The sequence below is a fragment of the Sylvia atricapilla genome, chromosome 10, assembly GCF_009819655.1.
Source record: "Sylvia atricapilla isolate bSylAtr1 chromosome 10, bSylAtr1.pri, whole genome shotgun sequence".
Classification (NCBI taxonomy): Eukaryota; Metazoa; Chordata; class Aves; order Passeriformes; family Sylviidae; genus Sylvia; species Sylvia atricapilla.
This window is the reverse complement of record NC_089149.1, coordinates 1,854,445-1,878,428: the sequence shown is the minus strand read 5'-3', so window position 1 is coordinate 1,878,428 and position 23,984 is coordinate 1,854,445. Positions and strand designations below refer to the sequence as shown.

General features: G+C 45.6%; 1 protein-coding gene across 1 annotated transcript; it reads left to right on the top strand.

The window, feature by feature from the left end:
* Positions 1–6,449: 6,449 nt before the first annotated feature.
* NMD3 (NMD3 ribosome export adaptor) lies at positions 6,450–15,728 on the top strand. Its single transcript, XM_066325691.1, has 15 exons — positions 6,450–6,511; positions 6,602–6,736; positions 7,915–8,011; positions 8,466–8,546; positions 8,777–8,905; positions 9,410–9,500; positions 9,645–9,723; positions 10,000–10,096; positions 10,358–10,475; positions 11,510–11,655; positions 12,187–12,299; positions 12,938–13,010; positions 14,009–14,115; positions 14,484–14,554; positions 14,988–15,728. The coding sequence occupies exons 1-15, from the start codon at positions 6,468–6,470 to the stop codon at positions 15,119–15,121; spliced, it is 1,515 nt and encodes a 504-aa protein (XP_066181788.1). The 5' UTR covers positions 6,450–6,467; the 3' UTR covers positions 15,122–15,728.
* The last annotated feature ends 8,256 nt before the right edge of the window (positions 15,729–23,984 follow it).

Sequence of the window (23,984 nt, the reverse complement as noted above, 5' to 3'; positions counted from 1 at the left end):
ATGGGGAGCAACAGCCTCACCCATCAGGCTGGCAGAGGAAAGGGCTTCCAGCAGCTCCTTGCATTTCCCACAGCCACAAATTGCACAAGAGAGAAGCCTCACTGAGGCAGTAATTATCTGCCAAATGCACAGAGATTGAGTGATTTATAAAGGAACAGCTCAAAAATAAAAGGAGCTGCAAACTAATTCAACGCATGGACACAACGGTGCCTTGCTCAGGGGAAGTTTGGGACACGTCTGGCATTTCATTTCAGGTCAATAATACAACCCAAGAAGTTTTCTCCACACATTTTTTATTTCCTGTTCCAATATTTCTCCCCGCATGAGAATTAAAGGTGAAATCAAGTGGAATCAGACTGGTACTGAGGTGTGGGGACCCACACCCAGCAGCCCGTGCTGCCTCAGGTTTGGTGTGGAGACACACCAAAAAATTCCAAGTGTTTCCCGTGCCCAAACCTTCCACAGCTGCCTACAGCTGTGCTAGCCAATATTCTCAGGTAACTGCTATCCAAATTTTGGCTAATTTTGATATCCAAAAGCTCCTCCTTATCACAGATGTATTTCAGTGGCACCAAAATACTTCAGAGCCCCACACTCAGTTCAGCATCAGGACTGGATATCGGGGAGAAATCCTCCCCTGTGAGGGTGGGGAAATCCTGGCACAGAGTGCCCAGAGAAGCTCTGGCTGATCCATCCCTAAAAGTGTCCAAGGCCAAGTTGTTCAGGGCTTGGAGCAGCCTGGGACACTGGAAGGTGTCCCCATGGCAGGGGTGACACTGGATGGGCTGTAAAGTCCCTTCCCAACCCAAACCTTTCCTCTCCAATCCCCTCCATCCATCCCAGGACTAAAACAGCCCCCTGCAGCAGCCCTGGTCCCGTGGCCTCTATTCCCCAAGAAATCTTCAATTGCCAAACGAGCGTCACTGGGATCGTCTTTCATATAAATGCAGATACTCCTAAATAAATAATGAGCTGCAGCACCGGGATCAGCTGGGGAAGTTTCCACTCCCTTGGCCATGCAGTGAGACCTGGTTTTGCAATATTCTGGCTGAGCAGGACCTGCACAAACACCTTTTCCCAGAGATGTGTCAGCGCTCCGTGTCCTGCCTGTGCCAGCGAGGTGGGAGAGGTGGGAAAAGATCCATCCCACGACAATTGCGACATCTCCCCCCCTCCGGGAGTTTATCTCGCTGAATAATTGTAATGCAAATGCCATCGGAGAGGACTGGAGCAAGCAAAAAAGAAATAATGAATAGTTAAGAAGAAGGAGTGAACTGTCATTTCATTTAGGAAATTTCATTTATTTCAGCACATCTTAGGTTGCCACTGGGAAGATGCTTAATGCTGAAATGTCCCAGTGGTCTGGTGAAGCCCGGGGCAGACAGTTCCCTGTCCTCCTCCTCCTCCCATCCCTCCTCCTTTTTCCATGTTCTCCTTCCCTGGCTGTTAGAGCAATCACTGAACTGTATTTTTGGCATTTTCCCTGGGTTTTCTCCAGATAGACAGAGTGAGGCAAGGAAAGTCAGAAAAGTAAAGTCGGGAAATGTCAACTCTCCCCATAATTTTTATGTGCAGCTTTTGAACAGGAATTAAGTGCAAAATATTTTTACCTGCTGTTCTCACACTCTGTCATCAGAGAACTCTGTGAAAAGTACACTCATTTTCCTGATCATAGAATTACAGAATCGTTGAGGTTGGAAAAGATCCCCAAGATCAGCAAATGCAGCCTTCAGCCCACTAAATCATATCCCAAAGTGCCACATCCAGTGTTGTTTGAACACTTCCAGGGATGTGACTCCACCACTGCCTGGGGAGTCCATTCCAGTGCTTAACCACTCCTTCAGTGAAGGAATTCTGCCTGATATCCAACCTGAAACTCTCCAGACATCCACACTTGTCCTCTTCCCAGCAGCTCTCAGCTCACCCCACCTCTCACCACAATTCCTTTAATGGGATGAGATGTTTTAGCTGGAACACGGAAGATTACCAAAGGCCAGTGGAAAGCAAACAGCTCCTGTACAATCATCCTCAGATCCCTCTCGTGTTCTGATGAGCAAACATTTACCTTTTTAAAACAATTATTTCTTAGTCTGAGGTTCAGGCCTAGGGCAGGCTGGTAACAAACACACCAGGACTAAAGCAACACCTCCTGGCTCCTGTCCATGCTCTGCCTTAAAGGGAAACCTTTGCCATGGCTGTCTGTGGTTATCGAGGAAGGATAAGCCACGATGTTTGAGTTATCACAATTTCACAGAATCACAGAATGGTTTGGGTTAGAAGTGAAATTAAATCCCATCCCAATCCTGGCATCAGGTAGGGACACTTTTCCCCTATCCCAAGTTGCTCCAAGCCCTGTCCAGCCTGGGCATTCCCAGGGATCCAGGGGCAGCCACAGCTTCTCTGGCCACCCTGTGCCAGGACCTCACAGGGAACAACTTCTCTCTCGTATCTAATCCAAACCTACTTTCATTAATCTGGGATATCTCCTTGTTTGTGCAGCTCAATATGGTTTGGGTTATTTTTGCTTTAATAAAGGCTACCAAGAAAAATCCCGCTGTTTGTAAGGCCACGACAGACACAGCAGGAATTTTTAAAAGGTTCCAGGGATTCAGGAAGCAGAGTTTGCTGTTTGTTCCCCTGACTGCACAAACCCAGCGGTTCTGCCCCGGGCACACTGAGCACTCAGCTATTCCCGGCTGTCTCAGCAGGGCTGGGAGTTATCCCCCTCTGCTGACACAGGGCAGCACTTCCAGAGCTATCCCTGCACCACATCCATGTCTGACGTGCAGCTTTCACACACACACACACGAAAAGGAAGCCAACCCACGGGTATTTGCGCTGTGACAACGCTCATTAAAGTCGCTGATGCAACACGAGTTTCACCTCCCCATCTGCTGAGAGCGGAATGTCACAATACCCCGAACCCCGCCACAAAAGCTATTTTAAAGGAGTTCTTCTGGCTCCTTTTGTTGCTGCCGCCGAAGTTCAGCAGAGATAATGCTCGTGGCTCGCACTAGAAATTGGATTGCTAATTGGATTCCTCACGGGAAGCGAAGAAATAGGCAAGAACTGGAAAATAACTGGAGCATTATCCCAGTAAATTTAGTGCAGGTGAACACACGGCGAGCAGCCCTCGGATGAGCCGTGTCCCAGAGGAATCGGGATGTTTTTCCTCCCGTTCAGACCCCGGAGGACAAGCTGAAGCAGCAGCCCTTGCTGAAATGATCGGTTTGCCACTTCCCAGCTGCAATCCGTGTAAAGTAAAGAGAGCCCTGCTTTCCAAAGGAATCGACAGCTTGGAGATGTGTGATTACAAACCGGGAGTTAGATCCTTGGCTTGGAATAACCTGGGAGCTGTCACCCCACACACAGGCCAGGCACAAGCTGTTCCTGCCCAAGAATGTCTCTGGTGGCACCGGGAGCTGCTGCCTCCACCTCGGATCCTGAAACAGCTCCAGTAAAAAGCCCTGCCTTTAATTCCCCTCTCTGAATCCTGGTGACTCTTGTGTCGGAATGGAAACCGCTCCGATCCTCTAAATTGTGACTTCATGCAACAGGAGGAGGAGCAAAATTGTCAGGAATGTGTGAAGGCTGAGGACCTCAACCGCTCCAAACACAGACTGGGTGTCACCAGGATCCTCCTCAGAGCTAAACTGGGCACCGGTAAAGATCAGAAAGGTGGTTTATTGTTATTGCCCAGCCCTTCCCATGCTTCCATCTGGATGCTGGTACTAAAATCCTACAGTTAAATGAGGATATTTTCGTTGTTTGTGACAGTGGAGGTGCTGCACATACTGCCCTGAACCCCCAATTTATATGAGAGTGAATAGGGAAAAACAAGTGTAAAACACTGTTTGGTTCTGTTGTTAACTTCCTGGGAGTTTTATACTGAAATGAGCACAGGTAATGAAAACAGCAGCCCCGAAAAAACCCTGTTTGGGAAGGTCAGAGCAGCTCCAGCTGGAGGAGAGGACCCAGGACCTCCTTTCCTGGATCCAGTTAATGTGAGGGAATAGTGACCTCAGGTGTCTGTTAAATTAATCACAGGGATATTTCCCAGGAATTCGCCATTCCATTGTTCTAATGGACATTCCTGCTGGAAATGAAGCTGCTGGGAGCTGTTGTCCCTGGCACAGTCTCCTGGTTTTTCTGGCCTTGGCACTTGAGTTTTCCCAAAAACCCCTACAGGGACTTTCTTGAGGGCCCAGCCACCTGCAAATAAGCCTGAGAGCAAATCTATATTGACAGCTGTTTTCAAATAGTGTTACGTTTTTTCATTTAACATATATTTAAACGGTGCGCTTGCTGTCCTTGCCTATCACACAGATCCTCCAAATGCTGTGAAAGAATATGGCAGTAGAGGGAGAAAACTCCTATATAAAATCAACATAACAATTAATATTCACTGAAAAACACAAATCAGTACGGACTGATATGGCTTTCACTAGGGGAGAGATTCAGGCTGCTTCGCTTTTTACCTCATTTTGTGCAAAAAAATATAATAAAGTCCTTCAGAAATGGTTGTAACACAGTTTAAAACACACAGATTTTCCACAGCAGTCAGAGGACAACCAGAGCTTGCAGAAGAAACACAAAGTAACTTGATGACCACAAAGAGCCCAGTTCTGATATTCACTAAGGCTGTGCCTTGAGCTGAGGTGGGATTTGGTAAATGAGCACCAAAACTAGGTGGAGAAAATAAGAAAATCAATCTGCAATGGAAACTTTTCCAGCATTGTCAGGGTCCAATTCTCCTCCCAGTGACTTCAAAGATGTGGCTTCCACAAAGGACAGGCTTTGTCCTTCTCCTCTCCAAATGCCAAGTGTTTTATTTCCTAAATCAAAGATCGAGTGATTCATCAGGGCTTCAAGTAAAAACTGTGTCACACCCACAGTGCAGCAGAGGTTCTGAAACAAAACTTCAGAGCAGGGAAGCATTTTTTTTTTTGTGCTTTTTCCTTTCATTGTTTTTAATAATATGGTCCATAGAGAGTCTGTCCAGAGAGATCTGCAAAGAAACTTAATTTCAAAGGAGCAGAAGTGAGTAACTGTGTGAACACAAGCAGCACACCAAAGAAAAATGTGCCAAAGAATTAAAAACATGACAGACGGCTCCACAGGCTGTGATTTTCAGTCCCCGAGTGAAAGAACTCTTCGTTTCCATCAGGATGTTACCACATCAAATAAATCTCACACCATGTGTTGATGCAATCCAGCTTTATTTTTCTCCAGCACAACCTGCAGGAAAGAAATGCTGATCCACAAACAAACTTTGGTATCACAGAATCATAAAATGACAGAATGCATTGGGTTGGAAACAATCTTAAATGTCATTTATTTCTGCCCCCCTGCCACGGCAGCTCCTCCTTTCCAAAGGCTGCTTATGGTACATCACAAATGGAATATAAACCAAGCAGACTGTACCGGCTCTTCCTTGTAAATGGAAGTATCATGTAATTCTTAATTAATGAATTGTAACAGCGTACATCCCTCACGGTTCCCACCCGCCTCTCCATGGCTCCCTCAGGGTTCCTCCATGGCTCCCTCACGGTTCCTGCCCGCTCTTCCATCGCAGCTCCATCATGGTTCCACGGCCCTTTCTGCATTCCCTCAGGGCTCCTCCACGGCTCCCTCACGGTTCCTGCCTGTCTCTCCATGGCGGCTCCATCATGGTTCCTGCCCTTTTCTCCATGGTTCCTCGCAGCCCTTTCCAGGCTCCCTCAGAGCTCCTCCATGGCTCCTTCACGGCTCTCCATGGCGGCTCCATCACAGCCCCCTCACGGTTCCTGCCCATTTCTCCATGGCCCGTCACGGCCCTTTCCGGGCTCCCTCAGAGCTCCTCCATGGCTCCCTCACGGTTCTCCATGGCGGCTCCCTCACGGTTCCTGCCCATTTATTTCTCCATGGCCCCTCGCGACCCTTTCCGCGTTCGCTCAGGTCTCCTCCATGGCTCCCTCACGGCTCTCCATGGCGGCTCCATCACGGCCCCCTCACGGTTCCTGCCCATTTCTCCCTGGCCCCTCACGGCCCTTTCCGGGCTCCGTCAGAGCTCCTCCATGGCTCCCTCACGGCTCTCCATTGCTGCCTCACGGCTCCCCATGGCGGCTCCATCACGGCCCCCTCACGGTTCCCCCATGGCTCCCTCACGGTTCCTGCCCATTTATTTCTCCATGGCTCCTCACGGCCCTTTCCGCGTTCGCTCAGGGCTCCTCCATGGCTCCCTCACGGCTCTCCATGGCGGCTCCCTCACGGCCCCCTCACGGTTCCCCCATGGCTCCCTCACGGTTCCTGCCCGTTTCTCCCCGGGCCGTCACCGCCCTTTCCGCGTCCCCTCACGGCTCCCCCATGACACCCGCCCGTCTCTCCGTGTCCCCGTCGCTCCGCCTTCCCGCGGGCCGGGCCGGGCCGGGCTCCGCCGTCTCCTCCCTTTCCTGTGGCGGCCGGAAAGCGCCGCGTGTTGGGCGGCCATGGAGTACCTGCCGGCGCCGGCCGCCCCGGCGCAGGGACACATGTGAGCGCTGCCGGGGGGATCGGGGTGGCTGTGCCTGTGCTTATGGCTCTGACTGACTGACTGTGCTTCTCTTCTGTCCCTGTGTCCCAGCCTGTGCTGCCAGTGCGGCGTCCCCATCCCGCCCAACCCGGCCAACATGTGCGTGGGCTGCCTGCGGGCCCAGGTGGACATCACCGAGGGCATCCCCAAGCAGGGCACGGTGCATTTCTGCAAGCAGTGCGAGAGGTGAGGGGCCGCCAAATCGCTGGGGATGGTGCCCTTGGGATGCCCTGGGAATGCGTCAGTGTCGGGGTTTAGGGAGGCAAAAGTGCCCAGGTTTGGCCAGAAGGAGTTGGGAAAGGGGCTCAGCCTGGAGAAAAGGAGGCTTAGGGAGAGCCTTTTCTGCCTCTGCACAGCTCCCTGGCAGGAGAAGACACGCAGGGAAGGGTCAGTTTGGATATTGGGAAAAATTCTTTCTGAAAAGGGTTGTCCAGCCTGGCAGAGCTGCCCAGGGCACTGAAATCCCCATCTCTAAAGGGATTTAATGTCACTGCTGCCCAGGGCACTGAAATCCCCATCCCTGGAGGGATTTAATGGCACTGCTGCCCAGGGCACTGAAATCCCCATCCCTGGAGGGATTTAATGGCACAGCAGCCCAGGGCACTGAAATCCCCATCCCTGGAGGGATTTAATGGCACTGCTGCCCAGGACACTGAAATCCCCATCCCTGGAGGGATTTAATGGCACAGCTGCCCAGAGCACTGAAATCCCCATCCCTGGAGGGATTTAATGGCACAGCAGCCCAGGGCACTGAAATCCCCATCCCTGGAGGGATTTAATGGCACAGCAGCCCAGGGCACTGGTGAAATCCCCATCTCTAAAGGGATTTAATGGCACTGCTGCCCAGGGCACTGAAATCCCCATGCCTGGAGGGATTTAATGGCACAGCTGCCCAGAGCACTGAAATCCCCATGCCTGGAGGGATTTAATGGCACTGCTGCCCAGGACACTGGTGAAATCCCCATCTCTAAAGGGATTTAATGGCAGAGCTGCCCAGGACACTGGTGAAATCCCCATCCCTGGAGGGATTTAATGGCACAGCTGCCCAGGGCACTGGTGAAATCCCCATCCCTGGAGGGATTTAATGGCACAGCTGCCCAGGGCACTGAAATCCCCATCCCTGGAGGGATTTAAAAGCCTTGGGGATGTGGCACTCGGGGATGTGGTTTAGTGGTGGTCTTGGCAGTGCTGAGGGAATGAACTCAGTCACCTTAGACACTTTCCTATGATTTTCTATGATCCTAAAAGTTGTAGCTGCATTTTAGTTACTAAACTGAAAGCTTTGGAAATGGCTCCTCATCTTTGGAGTGATTTAAGGTGCTGGAGCAGCTTTCACATGCTGTCAAATGCTCTCTGTGTCCCAGGTATCTCCAGCCTCCAGGAACATGGATCCACTGTGCCTTGGAATCCAGAGAGCTCCTGGCTTTGTGTCTGAAGAAAATCAAAGCTTCCCTGAGCAAGGTGAGAAGCTGATCCCACTGGGATTTCACAGCCTGATCACGGTTGTTACTGGAGAGATGGGAGCTGAGCAGAATGAACTGAAGGAGGCTGATGTGTTTTTAATGTACCTCAATTTCAGAGGTTTTTGCACGTTTCAGAAATTATTTATGCAATATTTGTTCTCACATTCTGATATAAAAAAGGGTTGCAGAGGTCTTCATATAGATTAACTTCAATTCACATCTTTTAAGTTGCATAAAGCATCCCTTAGGATCAGAGTATTTTTACAGGGAAAGGCCTGAGATCGAGCACCTTTATTATATGTTGATCAGCCTCTAACTAAGCACTATTAATTGGATTTGGGATATTAATACATATGTTTTTAATTAAGATTATCCACCTCTTCACTGTGGAGTGTCGGTGTTTTTGGAGTTAGTGTTGTTTTTACTGAGCTCTTGTCCTTCCCCACGGGCAGGTCCGGCTGATTGATGCAGGATTCATTTGGACAGAACCACATTCCAAGAGGCTGAAGCTCAAATTGACTGTCCAGAAAGAGGTAACTGGAGCACAGCCTTCTCCCGGTGGCTTTTAAAAAGCTTTTATGGCAAACAGCAGGAATTTTTTTTTAATTCTTATTTTTCTTATTATTAGATTTCACCCTGCCTAAATTTTGTCACTAAAGTGCCATTCATCAGAATGAAGAAAGTAATTGTCTGCTCCAGTAAAAATGAGGGAAAACTGCTATTATTTGTGACCCAGATAGAGCATAAACCTTTTGTTTTGCAGGTGATAAATGGGGCAGTTCTGCAGCAGGTGTTTGTGGTGGAGTACACTGTCCAGTCCCAGATGTGTGAGGACTGTCACAGGATTGAAGCCAAGGATTTCTGGAAAGCTGTGGTGCAAGTCAGGCAAAAGGTAGAGGCAAACTGGATTTCTGCTGGATGGTGGCAGAACAATCAGGCAAAGAATTGGGTGATCTCCTGGATATCTCAGGCAGAAATGTACTCACACTTAGCCACAGGGATATGGTTTTGTGTTGAAGGTTGTTGAATTTTTTCTTACTCTGCTGTCCATTTTTTTCTTTAAAATAAATCTATTTTATAATAAAACATTCTTTAAAATAATGCTATGGGGATAACTAAATACCCTCCTGTATTTTAAAGTAGTTTGAAAACAGTGGGACAAATATTTAAGTCTGCTTTAAAAGAAATAGATCTCTCTAGCAACCAGTTACACAAAAATGAGAAATGGAAGCTTTAAATGATTTGCTATAAGTAGGGCACTCAGAAATTTTTCTGTTTATTTGGATGTTCCTTCTCCAGGTGATCTCTTCATATAAATGTTTATTCTTTTGAAATCCTGCTTTGTACTTGATACTTCTTAAATAACCTGGATGCTTTTGTGTTTGCTTTGTTTTAGACTGTGCACAAGAAGACTTTTTACTATTTGGAGCAGCTGATTTTGAAGCACAGGCTCCATCAGAACACACTAAGGATCAAAGAAATCCATGGTGAGTGGGTCTGGAGGCAGAATAAACCTGGATTTAGGATGGATGTTGCCGTGTGTGTGTGTGCTGGGAGCTGTGTAGAGAAAAGCTTATGAATTGTATTTGATTAAAATAGAATAGAAATAGATTTCTTTGCTTTCTTTTCAGATGGCCTGGATTTTTATTACTCTTCCAAGCAACATGCCCAGAAGATGGTGGATTTCCTTCAGAGTACAGTTCCATCCAGGTACAGCCCTCGTGTGCATTGCCTTGGGTACTCAGAACTTTGGGAAACTGTCTTAAATCCTTCATTTTAAAATAATTTTGTAAGTGTGAGTGTAAGAAATATGTATTTTATCAGAAATCCCTTCTACAAAAATCCCATGTTTTCCACTTAGGCATGGTAAAGTTTAGCCCTTTTTCCTTAATATTTTTATTTGTGATACAGACACTTTGTTCCAAGGATCTTCTGTTCCAGGTGATGTCTCTCTTCTTTGCTGAAAACTCTTATTTTCGTTTACAGATCCAAATCCTCCCAACGTTTGATCTCCCACGACATTCACAGTAATGTCTACAACTACAAAAGCACTTTCTCTGTGGAAATTGTTCCCATATGCAAGGTAACTTCCCTCTGCTTCATCTTCAGGGTGTTTTCTTCCCAAAACAAAAGAGAGGGGGAATGGGAAGAGTTGGGATTTGGAGATGGAGGCCACATTGTGGGGTTTGGGAGATGGATCCATGTGGGAAATGTAGAAGTTACTGGGGGGTATTGGCTGGGAAAAATGAAAATACGATGAAAAGACGATGTTTAAAACGGTATTTCTGAGGTTTTGGTTAAAAATGGAGGAAGTGGGGATGTGAACTGTTTGTGTGGTTTGCAGGACAACGTTGTGTGTCTGTCCCCCAAACTGGCCCAGAGCCTGGGGAACATGAGCCAGATCTGTGTGTGCATCAGAGTGACCAGCACCATCCACCTCATCGACCCCAGGACTCTGCAGAGTAAGGCTGCCCTTCTCCTCAGCACCTCCTTGTCCTGCTGGCACAGTTATGGTTGGCTTGTTTCCACAAAACCTTGGAGTTTTGGACCTTAATTTTGTTCAGTTTATCTATGCAGTAGAAATTTTGTAGTGGACTAAGAGTTCTCCAGGCTTGATTCCCAATAGGATCCCAGAATGTGTAGGCTCAGTTTGAGTTCCTGGATGTTCTGAGGATTTACCTGTGTCAGGTTTATTCCTCTACAGTTAGGTGGCGTCTGGATTAAATTTTTTAACCACTTCAGTACCAGAATTTCTGTGCTGTGCTGGTGAGCTTGGGCAGCAGAATCTCTCTGAAAGGATTGATCCAGGGAATAATTCCTTTGAGCAAAGTCTGGCACAGATCAGCTTGGTGCCTTAAGTTTTATTTTCCCTGTATTCCAGGTTCTGTGGTGCCCAGGGGTGAGCTCTGAGCTCACAGTCAGTGTCACTCAGCTCTGCACACAGCAGGGACACAAAACAAATCCTTCTCCTGCTGCACACCGAGGACAACTTTCAGCCCCAAAGCACAACCAAGGGTGGCTGAAGAGAGAAAACAAAAAAGATGAGACCTCACCAACTGAAACTGTAATGGGACAATTAAACCCTAAAATGCAAAACCTATAAAAGTGTGAGACCTTGTGACCGGTCAGCCATTTTGTGACCATTTTGGGTCCATCTTGTGACTATTTTGAGACCATTTTGGGACCATTTGGTGACTATTTTGGGACCGTTTTGTGACCATTTTTTGTCCACCTTGGATGTGGCCCTGCCCAGGGTCTTGTCCTGCCCAAAGTGGATCCTAAAGGCCTTTCCATAAATCTCAACTTTATTCCCCAGCTCTGCCCAGTCTCTGTTCCAGCTCAGCCTTCCCAAGGCACCAGGCTGCTCCTGCAGCAATAATGGGCCATGTCCTAAATAATTGTGTTACAGTGATGAACAAAACGTGTCTGGCAGTTGCCTTCCTTTTCATTTGTGGTTCCTTTTTCACAAGAAATTCTCTCCCTGACCATTTTGCAGTTGCTGAAATCGATGGAAACACCTACTGGCGTCACCCTTTCAACAGCCTCTTCCACCCCAAGCAGCTGGAGGAGTTCATCATCATGGACATCAGCAGGGTCCACGAGAAGAAAAAAGGTGCTGGGGCAGGGGCTCGATCAAACAAGGTGAGAATTTCTCTGTTGAATTCGTGTTTTGGGGCTCCTGCTCAGCTGAATTCATGATCTGGATGTGCCTGGAATGGTCAGATTGGGCTGTTCTGGATCTTGCCACTGGCGGAAGCTTTTTTTTTGGGGATCATTTTGGGATTTGAAATGGCACAGGCACAATGAGAATTCCAGGGATTCTTCTTGAAGAGTTTAAACTCTGCTTGTTCCTGGGTATTGAAATACTCACTTTGCAGCTCTAATGGCTGAGTTACTTATATTGAAGCATTACTTTTTTAATCAGAATTAATGAATCTTCTCAGTTAAAAGCTAAACCAGATGTCTGTTTATAGGAACAGCCTTTGGGAATTCCCAGGAGTTGCCATGTCCCTTTCCTTGCTTTTATTTAATGAGAAATGAGGAGTAGCAAGGGAGACATTGGATGTTTGATACAGCAACACAAGTGTAATGAGGAGTAGGGTTGAAATCAGTGCAGGTGTTGGGGTTAAAGCTGGGTTTAGTTAAGAAATGTTTTATTTTCCCTTCCCAAAGCACACTCTGGCTGAAGCCTGGGTCAGGAAAACCTCAGAGCTGGACACAGATCAGCAATATTTCTGCTGTACTCACCTGGGGCACATCCTGAATCCTGGAGACCTGGTCTTGGGGTCAGTTCTTCTTTCCTGAAACTTCTATGAAATTATTATTTAATGACTGAATTCCTGTGTTATCAAGGAAGTGTTGAACTGTTCTGATTTACAAATGAAAGCAGCAGAAGGGGTGGACTCATCCTGCTCCTAGTCCAGGAAATCACTTGTCTAGAAGGAGTTTTTATGTAAAAATTGTTAGAAATAAGAGAGCTGGTTCCCTTCAGAGTAGCAGTTTGGAATGACATTTTAGCCACAAGAAGATGGGAAGGATTTTTAAAGCACCAATTAATTGTTTATTTGCTATTGAATATCACATAGAGTGAAAATGAACGTGAAATTTTTGTAAGATTAGGCAAATCAGGTGGTGCTTCAAAAGGTTTAAACATGAACGTTGTGTTTAAACAAATGAATGTTGTGAGCCCAGCAGAACCTCAGTGGATGTTGCAGTTTGGATTCCAGAGGTTGGGAAGTGCCAACAGAACAGGATTTGGGAACAGCCAAACTCAGGTTTATGAAAGCTGCTCAATAATGTGGATTTTTATTTGTTTGCCTTCATCTGAAAAGATTTCTCTTCCTGAGGAGCTGCACTTGCACTGTGCTGCCCTTTAACACAGACATGATACACTGAGGAATAAAAACCCCTGTTTCTATTTCAGCTTCGACTTGGCCAACTGCAACTTAAATGATGAATTTGCCAACAAGATGAACCCTCAGCACATTCCTGATGTGGTGAGAAAATCCCTTTCTCTGTACAGTCCTCTCCATTACCCAGGGCTGGGAGGGAGGAGGATTTTGTAATGAACAGAGCCTGAAGGAAGAGAGGATATTAACAATTGAAGAATTTGAAGTATTATTTCTTTAAATATTTGAGTGATGGTTAAATGATACCTTTATTGTTTTTCTTTTTCCCCCAATTTTCAATTATCTGTTTTTTTCCCAATTGTTTAACCAGTGCCCATGGTTAGATAATTCATTAATTGTTGGGGTTTTTTTCCAATTACCAATCACTGAAAACTGTTTTACAATCCAGTGTGTGCCTGTCTCTTCAGGACCATTTTCCAACTGTTTGGAAAGGAAGAGAGGATATTAACAATTGAAGAATTACTTGCTTAAATATTTGAGTGATGGTTAAATGATACATTTATTGTTGGGTGGGGGTTTTTTTCCAATTATCTTTTTTTTTTCTAATTATCTAACCAATGCCCATTAGCAATCACTGAGAACTGTTTTATAATCCAGTGTGTGCCTGTCTCTTCAGGACCATTAGAAAGGAAGACCATTTTCCAACTGTTTGGAAAGGAAGAGAGGATATTAACAATTGAAAAATTTGAAGAATGATTTCTTTAAATATTTGAGTGATGGTCAAATTATACATTTATTGTTGGGGTTTTTCTTTTCCAATTATCTATTTTTTTTCTAATTATTTAACCAATGCCCATGGTTAGATAATTCATTAATTGTTGGAGTTTTTTTCCTATTATCAATCACTGAAAACTCTTTTATAATCCAGTGTGTGCCTGTCTCTTCAGGACCATTTTCCAACTGTTTGCAAACATTGGAACCGACAAATTCCCTGTCATAAATCCAACGTTACACCGAGTTACATTGAAAATACATCTCTATAAAAATACTGAGTGCCAATCCAGCTGGTTCTAGATGCCCAAAGTGGGTTTGGGGGCTGATTTGGGATTTGTGGAAGTGGAAGAAGGAGCTGCTTTTCCCTGCAGGTGCTGATCAAGAAGAGCTACGACCGCTCCAGGCGGCAGCGGCGCAGGAACTGGAAGCTGAAGGAGCTGGAAAGGGACAGGGAAGCCACGGACACAGATGATGAAAGGTTCAGTATCTGCTCAGTGTTCAGTGACAAAGCTGCTCCAGCAGCAGCAGCAGCTTCTAAATAACCTGCAGCTGAGTGGAAAAAAAAAAGGGAGAAAATTAGAGATAAATGAGTTGGGAATTAATAGGTGAGAGTGAAAGAGCAGCGGGAATGAGGTGGAAATGTGGGAGTGCTCTCAGGTCTGATGAGGTTTGTTCCTGTGGTTTTACTTTGTTGCATGAATTTCCACAAATCATGAGGTGGAAATGTGGGAGTGCTCTCAGGTCCAATGGGTTGTTTTTTTTTTGTTTCTGTGGTTTTAATTTGTTGGATGAATTTTCCACCAATCCAAAGGAAAAGTGAGTAAATCCATCCCACATCTTTTACAGACAATACCAGGATTTCCTGGAAGATCTGGAAGAGGATGAGACCATAAGGAAGAATATCAACATTTACAGAAGTAAGGCCTTTTTAACTCCTTCATTGGGTGTAATTAAATCATGTTGGAGGCAGAATAATTTTACTGAAATTCTCTATTTGCATTCTCCAGACTATTCATGCCTGGAGAAATGCTGTAAAGTACTTCACAGATGTGTTTCACTTGATGGGTTTTCTTTCCTTGCCTTTAACATGAAAAAGAACTTTCCTCCTGCACCCAAAATCTCTGCTGGGTGAAGGATTTGATCTAGAATTCATTTTTGTTTCATGAGAGGAGTGTTGAGTTTTTAGGAGGAATTTTTTGCTTGTTGGTCTTGTGGTTTGTTGGTTGGTTTTGGCAATATTGGTTTGATTTTTCTCCCCGTTTTCCCTTGGGGTTGCTCTGTTGTTTTGGGGGTTGTTTTCTTTGCTTAGCTGGGTTTTTTTGGGTGTTTTTTTTTTCTGTGTGTTTTTAGATGCAGATATTCCAGTGGAGAGTGACACAGATGATGATGGAGCCCCACGGATCAGCCTGGCTGAAATGCTGGAAGATCTCCACATTTCCGAGGACGCCACTGGAGGGGAGGGAGCAGAAATGCTGACAGAGTAAGGACTGAGCCTGACGTGCAGTAAATATTCCCCTGGGGAGCAAAAACTCCCCAGACCAGAATTAACCATCACAAAGCCAGAAAAAGTGACAAAACTCCCCCAAAATAACAGCCTGGAATTCATATTTTCTGGATGATATTCCAGAGAATCAGCAATTAAACTTCAATTTCTGCTGGAAGCGTTGCAATATAAATTCCACAAGTCCCTCCCATCCCTGAAGGATCTTTCCATGCAATTTCTGCAGTGGAGAAAAAAAGGAAAGATGTCCAGAGGGAAAGATTTTATTCTTGTTTCCTGGATTTTAGGTAGAGTCCCTACCTACTGTTCCAGCTTTAATTTCTCACGTGGGGAAGCTTTTCCCCATTTTTTGGTTTGAAGCCTTTTATGACACTGGTAGATTATTCCACATATCCATTTTTTGGGGAAGCTCAAGACTCTAATTTCTGTTCCTTTACACAAAGAAAACTTTCCTGGAAAGCCCTTGATCAAAAAGATTGGAAAATCCTGTGGAGGGTGATAAATATTAAACTATATCCCATCTCTGGATCAGTGGATTAAAAACAACATGCACAGCAATTCATTAATAAACCAGCTATAAAGAATTAAAAGCCTCTGGAGATATTTTGATGCATCATTTTTTGAGTTCATTTAAAAAAAAATCCAGCTGCACTCTGCAAGCCCAAAGAGGACAGAAAAAATAAACTCCTGAATAATAAACTCCCTGAATAATAAACTCCCTGAATAAAAAACTCCCTGTTGGTGGCAGGTGATGGAGTGGGGAGTAATAAAAACTGGATTTAAACTCTGCTGTTTTCATCAGTCCTTTTCCTCCTCCCTGTTTTCCTTCCTGGAATCACCCAGGAATGTTGGATTTTTGCTGTGTTGTCTAATCCTGTTTATCCCTAAAGATCTCCCTCTTCCTTTCCCCCCTTTCCTTGCTCTGCTGCCAGCCTGGAAAAGCTTTCATGGGTCTTTCAGCAGGAGTTTTGTCTGAAAAGATTTTTGTGCTGCAAGATTTAAAGATCTTGAAGCCACGAATCCAAGAATTGATTGGATTTGTGGGATTTGTTTGGCTGGAGCAACTCCCCAGAACCAAAGGTGGGTCTCTTTTTAAGTTCTCAAATTTCCAGTGCCCCTTTGGGAGCTCAGAGAGGTTTAAGGAGTGTCCAGTAAATTAAATATTTGCCAATATTTTCACTGCCACTGGAGTTTACAAAGGCTTTAATTTTCATGGATAAAAAGCTGCCACTTGCCCTGCATCTCTTCCTGAAAATCTCTGAATTAAGCCACAACAAGCTCCTTTTGTACCACAAATCATTCCAGGATTTCAAGTCAGAACTGCTCAACGATGCATTTCCACCCAGATGTTGATGAATTTTGGGTTGGAAGTCACGGGAGAACCTGTGCAGAACTTTGGAATTAAGTTTTGCTCAGAGAAAACGGTGGGAAAAAAGTGTTGTGTAAAAGTCTGACCTTACAGCACAAAAGCTGGATAACTGAGGGGTGAAATGAACAGGAAAAGGGCATTGGGGAGTGCAAACATTCATTTTTGATTTCTTTTTTCCTAGATAAAACTCTTGTGTGTTGATGATGAAAAGCTTAAGGTGATGGTTTCACCTTGAAGTGCTTTAAAATTCCGTGAGAGGATGGCCTGATGTAGCTCCAGGGCTGCCAAATATGGGTCAGGTGGAAATTGCTGAGGTGAAATATTTCACTTTTAAAGCACTTTTAACCTCAGGCCAGGGGCATGAGCTTGGCTGCACTCCAGGGACAGCTCCTGGGCCAATTTTGGGAGCTTCCAACAAAATCAGTGTTACTTCAGTCTCTTACTCTTGGAAGTAGCTTAAAATAGGGAATTCCAGAGGAATGTTGTGTCAGGAAGTTTTCCATTAAAAATTAGACGAGGGTACAGATTCCTTCAGTTGGATTTTTGGGATTTTTTTGGAATGATTTCACTGGATGCCAGTGGGAAGAGTCAGAAATGGATCCAATCCCATTCTCCTGCAGGAGCATCCATAGAAAAAATCGAGATGTGCCTGTGCTGAACGTGAGAGTCCACCTGATGTCACTGTTCCTGCAGGGGCCCAGGAGCTGTTCCCTGCTCCAAGAAAAAAGTGTCCAAAAACTCAGGAAAAGCTCTCTGTGCCCCTGCAGTTCTTAATATTTAAACTCAAAATAACACCAAGCTAAAGAAAAAGAAGACAAAACCCGCTTTGAGCTTGGTGTTGGAGGATTTATTGGCAGCAAAACGCTCCTTCTGCAGATTTATCTCAGCTCAGGGCAATTTATTCCAGCTGCACCTCCAGAGCAAGTGAAAGGAGTGGTGGGAATTGGAAATCCAGAGGGGTTTGGGAATGTTTCCTGCAGCTCACTGCAGGACATAATCATGGAACAAAGAATCTTGTCGCTGTCAGAATCTGCATTTCCTCCTAAACACAAATTGGGAACCTGGTGAAGCCAAGCCAGAAAGAGGAAATTAATTTTAAAACTTGTCAGGGTTTCAGTTCCACAATAAAACCAAAGCCTGATGGTAAAGCCAGAAACCGAAGGGCTTTTGTGCAATTTAAATATTCAGCTTCCTAAAATGAAACCCTTTTGGATGACACAAATCCCCAACGAGGAGTGAAAAGCCTTGAAAGCCAGTTTTAAACTCCTCTCTGCTCGGTGGGATTTGTGAGATGGAAGGAACCTCCTGAAGCTGTGAAATGTTTGGTGATGTTTGCACACCCTGCTGACACTTTGTGCTCTAAAGGTGGTGATCCACACCTTGATCCCTGGAGAAAAAAAAAAATAAAAATGGAAAAATATCCACGTAAATCCCATTTGATCGAACATCTCTGCTCTGTGTCAGAAATGGGAATGTCAGCAGTGCAGGGAGGAGGAATTCCCTGTCTCAGGGAGACTGGAACTCAACTGTTGCATGAAGCAGTTTCATGAGCAGGGAAGTGAAGCAGAAACTTGGAGCCGAGCAGAGGAGGGAGGAATTTCAGGTCAGCCCTGGCAAAGCGAACAGATCTGGGAACTCCCCCCTCCTGCTCTGAGCAAATCCCTGCGGGATGGAAATGTCCTGTGGGATGCAGAGGGCAGGGAAACGCTGACAGGTTCGTTTTTCCAAGCAGGATTTTCAGGTCGGGTAATGAACAGCAAAGATAAGGACTGCAATTACACGTGGCAGTAAATAAAGCCAAGTGCAGATGTTGTGGTGCAAAACAATGACGGCAACAAGGAGGAGTAAGGAATTCTCTTTAGTTTCACAAACTAAAGCTATCTGCAGCAGAAGGGGGGTAAAATTCCAAGTGAACAGAATCATCTTTAATGCCTTTAGGAAGTGTAAACTCTTTGGAGCAATAAAACGCAGCTTAAAGTTTAATGGGAGATAAGGTGTGAAAATCCTACAATAAAAATCCCTCCTAGTGAGGCTGCTGGGAATGCACCAGGATGTTCTGGCTGGAAACATCAAAGGCTTCCCGGCCAGCAGCACCAGCAGTTTGATTTTAGCAGCTGGTTCCTATTTTGTTCTTTAGTTTCCATTCTCACTGAACCAGTTAAATTAAGTTGTGCAATTGAAATATTTCCTTTTCACATGGCAGGGATTCTGAGTGATGCTGAATGTTCTCTTTACACCTCAGGACAGAAACTTCCCCCGAGCTGACCCTCAGAGAAGGGTGTGCAGGGGATATTCAATTTCCCGGTCCTCTGGAAACACTTCCTGCCTCACCCAGGCATTCATTCATTCAGGTTTGGAACATTCAGCATCAGGTGGGAAAAAAATGAATGTTGTGGCAGCTCAGAGCAGCTGAGTGGAGCTGGTTGGAAAAATCTGGAGAAATGTGGAAAATCCCACCCTGGGCATCCCTGGGCAGTGCCCAGGGGGAAGAACCTTTCCCTGATCTCCACCCTAACCCTCCCATGATCCTGATCCCATTCCCAGCTGAGCCTGACCTGACAAATCTGGAGCTCCTGACAAATCTGCCCCTGGCAGGAGCCTGCCCAGGCAGTGTTGGGAACTGAAATGGCAACTGGACCTGGGATGAAATATTTTAAATCCTGGAGTCTCGGCACAGGCAGGGAAAAGGGAGTGATGAGGAAAGTGAATCAGGAGCTCCAGCTGCCACTTGGCCCCTGGTTTGCTGGATTTTGGTGCTGTCCTGGCTCTGTCCTGATCCTCCAGCCCAGCTGGGATCTGGGGATGGGAGCAGAGCCCCCTAATCCAAATCCTGCCCCAATCCTACCCCAATCCTGCTCCAAATCCTACCCCAATCCTACCCCAAATCCTGCCCCAAATCCTACCTCAATCCTGCCCCAAATCCTACCCCAATCCTGCCCCAAATCCTACCCCAATCCTGCCCCAAATCCTGCCCCAATCCTGCCCCAATCCTACCCCAAATCCTGCCCCAAATCCTACCCCAATCCTGCCCCAATCCTGACCCAATCCTACCCCAAATCCTGCCCCAAATCCTACCCCAATCCTGCCCCAAATCCTGCCCCAATCCTGCCCCAATCCTACCCCAAATTCTGCCCCAAATCCTACCCCAATCCTGCCCCAATCCTGCCCCAATCCTACCCCAAATCCTGCCCCAAATCCTACCCCAATCCTGCCCCAAATCCTGCCCCAATCCTGCCCCAATCCTACCCCAAATTCTGCCCCAAATCCTACCCCAATCCTGCCCCAAATCCTACCCCAATCCTGCCCCAATCCTACCCCAAATCCTGCCCCAAATCCTACCCCAATCCTGCCCCAGTCCTACCCCAGTTATTGCAAAAGAGGCTCCAGGCCCTGGAGGAACCCACGAACCCCACGTGGGAAAGGGCAGCAATAACAAACAAGGCAAAGTTCCTGCTCCTCCAGCCTGCTGCGGGATTCCTGAATGCCCACAACGCTCGGGATGTCAGAAATGTGGGGACTCCTCTGCTGGAATTGAGGGTGACCTGCTCCTGCCCTGGCCTCACTCCCAGGCACATCTTGAGCAATAATTATTTGCATGATCTTGAGAAATACAGATTTTGCACCTGTCATGCAAAGAGCTGCCTGTGTTTCTCTATTAGAGACTGACAGGCTGGGGAAAAAACACTGTCTCCATAAAGAGATTGATATAATTAAAATACTGCGTGTTCCCTCCTGTCCCTAAACACCAGTAAATACAAATTATATTGATAAATATCAATGTAAATATAATGTACAGACTAAGCATGAAAGCAAATCTACACTAATTATGACGTCAATTATATTGCTTAAATAAAACTTCCAATTGAATCCAAATTTGAAATTATTGAATAGATTTTTTTTTTTTTCACAAACTCAGAGAGAGTTGGGGATTGTTAAAAGACTGGAGCACAGCTGCCCTCATTTTCCCAGAGAAATTATTCCCATCTCCTACCTTATTTCCCCGTAATTATAAACTGGGAAAGCAGCGGAGGTGCCAAATGACATAATGAATGTTTTCACTTTGTTTTGTCGCCTCCTGTGACCAAGCCTCATTCCCTGAGCCCCTGCACTGCCACCTACAGCAACAGCCCATCCTCTGGAAGGAGAGGACATTCCAGGAGCTTGGGAAAAAAAAAAGTCCCCAAACTCACCTCAGTGTGGGTGGAAAATGAGGATTTGTGTCACCCTGTGTGTGCTGCTCGACTCCCTTCATCTCCTGAGGATTTCAAACCTCAATTCCAGCTCATCCCCAGTGCAGCTCCTGCCCGCTCCAGGAACGTGGCAGCACAGGAATCTGCTGGTTTGAAGGCTGAAGAGTCATGGAATTTGGAACAAAAGCAGTCCCAGCCAAATCCAGCTCATTATTTACAGCTCAGGAATTGGTGTTTCAGACTCTGCCCAACAGGGAAAGTGTAAAGTAGGGAGTAAAGGGTTAGGAGAAAAGGAGACATTGTATTTTTTCATTTTTAGAGGGTTTATTTTCAACTGAAACCCTACCACAAGTGAATCTGTAGTGTTATATTCTCTATATGATGCGCACGATTTACTCATCCTCCGAAGTAAACCAAAATTGATCCGTTTTTATAAAGCCCAAGAATCTGAGAATTTCATCATAAATTTTCACAGCAGCACGTCCTCACGTTTTTAATGAATTGTTCCCATCATGATAAGGAACCAGTGGAGAAATTCATTGTATGAAACAATCAAGGAGAGGGAATAAATCCTGAAATCATTCCATGAAAACACAGCAAGCTCAGGGAAGCAGCTCCCCCAAGTCCAAGATTTTTTTGTGTGCACATCTCCTCTTGGCAGACAAGAACAAATCCATCATTTCTCTATCATTTTCTCCAGATGAAAACTTTCCATTCCCAAGCAGCTTTCCCCGGAATAACAAAATCTTCAGGGAAGTTGTTCCTTTCCCCTGGCATGATAAAATCTTCAAGGGGGTTGTTCCTGTCCCAACTCTTGTCCCATTCCTGTCCCAGCTCTGTAATTCCAGCAGATCATTAAAACTGAAAGCTCTTGAAGAAGCAAACAGTGGAAAAACAAGGATTGATTGGAGCAAAAACTAATTTGCTGCCAGAGCAGAACACGAAGAGAGAATAAAGCAGAGAAACGGGATGAGGAACCGCTTTGACCCCGAAGTGGGGTGGAGGTTTTTTACTTCAGCACACCCAGAGCGTTTTCCCGTGGGTTTCCCAGGAAGCTGCAGAGGAGCTGGAAGGCCGAGCTGGCGTGGAAAGCCACACAGACATAGGTGGTGTAGAGCAGCAGCCCCAGCAGGGCCAGGTTGAAGGAGTAGAAGAGCACCTTCTCCCAGGGCTCCATCAGGTAACTGCAGGTGATCAGCTCGAACTGGCAGAAGAGCCAGTACAGGTAACTCGGGGTGTTCTTCACATCCATCATCCCCGCTGCCCAGAGCTCCCTGTGGGGTGAATCATGGAAATGGGAACCTCACATCTCACCCTCCTCACCAAGGAGGCTCCATGGGGGCTCATTTCATCCAGGAGTTGTAATAATTCCCTTCCCCGGGCTGAATTCTGCCAGAATTTCACTTTGCACTGGGTTATTCAGGACTCTGGTGGAGCAGCTTAATTAAAAATCCCTTTAAACCCTCTCTCCTGTGGGGTGCAGGGTGGGGAATTGTGGAAAAGGGAATCTCACACTGCACCCTCCTCCCCAAGGAGGCTCCATGGGAGCTCATTTTATCAAAGATTTGTGGCAATCCCATTCCCAGGGCTGAATCCTGCCAGAATTTCACCTTGAGCTGGGTTACTCAAGACTCTGTTGGTGCAGCTTAATTAAAAATCCCTTTAAACCCTCTCTCCTTTCTCCTTCCCCTTCCCACCTGTGGATTTCTACCCAGAATTTGCTACAAGGCTGATTTCTACCACTGCAAACTGGATTTTATGCCTCACGCTCAGTGGCTGCTGGAAGACCCAGGTGCAAACTGAGAGTGTGGAAAACACCACACATACAGAATTCCAATGAAAGGAAATCATATCCAGGTTATCCAGCTTTATCTGCAGCAGGGATTGAATTGATCTGTTTGCCAGGATGAAATCATAATAACAATAATAACAACAATAATAATAATTATCATCATCATCATCATTATTATTATAATTATTATCATTATTGCTATTGTTATCATTATTATTTTAAAATATTTTAGTATCGTTATTATTATCATTATTATTTTAAAATATGTAGTGCAAATATATATACCATATAATATAAACTAGATACTAGATAATAATATATCATGTATAATGTATAATGTATAATATATAATAATGTAGAATAATATTATTCGCAGATTTCTTTTCCAGAAGAAATAAATGAGTGCTAATAGTTACTGAGTGCTGCACCATGTCATCAGCAGGACACAGAACTGGAGAGGCAAAGGGAAACCAGGACTGGTTCAGTCATTGACACTTTTCCTTTGGGAAATAGGAGGAAACAACCCAAAAATTCTATTTTCCCACTTTTTAATTGGGAAGTAAAGAACTCCTGGGGATGTCAAAATGTGGGGAAAGAAATGGATCCCTCAGAAATTACATACAATCATCTCCACAGATCCAAATGGAGCGAGGTTTTATCCTTAAAAAAGCCACTTCCCAGAGATTTTAGAGACATTTTGCTTCCAGATCTTCCCCGCCTCTTTTCCTCCTGCCAGCTGAGCTCACCAAATGGAAATATTACCAATTCCTTACCAATTACCATCCCATTTCTGCCCATTATAACCAGTTCTTCCTAAACCAGGCGCCACCTGAGCCTCTTCCCATTGAATGCATCACTTTGAGGAATTTTCCCGTGAAAACTCAGAGCTGTAAAAAGCAGAACTCACCTGTCCAGGTGCCCCGAGCCGGGGCTGGTGCTGAGGCTCTGCAGGGAGCAGCTGCTGTGCGGATGGAGAGGCAGAGCCCAGGAGCTTTGATGCTCAATTACAGAGCGTGTCCTCCTCTCCCCGCCCTCCTCCCGCCTCGCTGAAATCTCCCGTGGCCACAGGACACTTGGATTTATGCAACAATTTCTGCCCTGCCTGGCACCAGCAGCACCTGCCTCTGGGAGCTGTGTTGCTTCAAGTTCTCCTGCTTTTCACTGTTTGAGTTTTGTCCTCACGCAGCTTCGAGGAAACTGTGTGTATTTTTAGAATTTATTAATTTTGTTGATGTATTTCTCCTCTGGGAGGAGAAAAATTATTGATGGTGACGAGGTGGAAGAGGTGACAACCTGTGTAGCCAATCTTAGGTCCTCTTGTCAAAGTAATATATACTTTGACAAAGGCAAAGGGAAACCAGGACTGGTTCGGTCATTGACACTTTTCCTTTGGTAAATAGGAGGAAACAACCCAAAAATTCTATTTTCCCACTTTTTAATTGGGAAGTAAAGAACTCCTGGTGGTGTCAAAATGTGGGGAAAGAAATGGATCCCT

Bases quoted from the DNA above. Each gene is read 5' to 3' on its own strand.
- NMD3 (XM_066325691.1), top strand. From the start codon at position 6,468: ATGGAGTACCTGCCGGCGCCGGCCGCCCCGGCGCAGGGACACAT. The intron at 10,097-10,357 runs GTAACTTCCCTC...TGTGGTTTGCAG, and splicing joins AAATTGTTCCCATATGCAAG to GACAACGTTGTGTGTCTGTC. The intron at 14,116-14,483 runs GTTCAGTATCTG...CATCTTTTACAG, and splicing joins ACGGACACAGATGATGAAAG to ACAATACCAGGATTTCCTGG.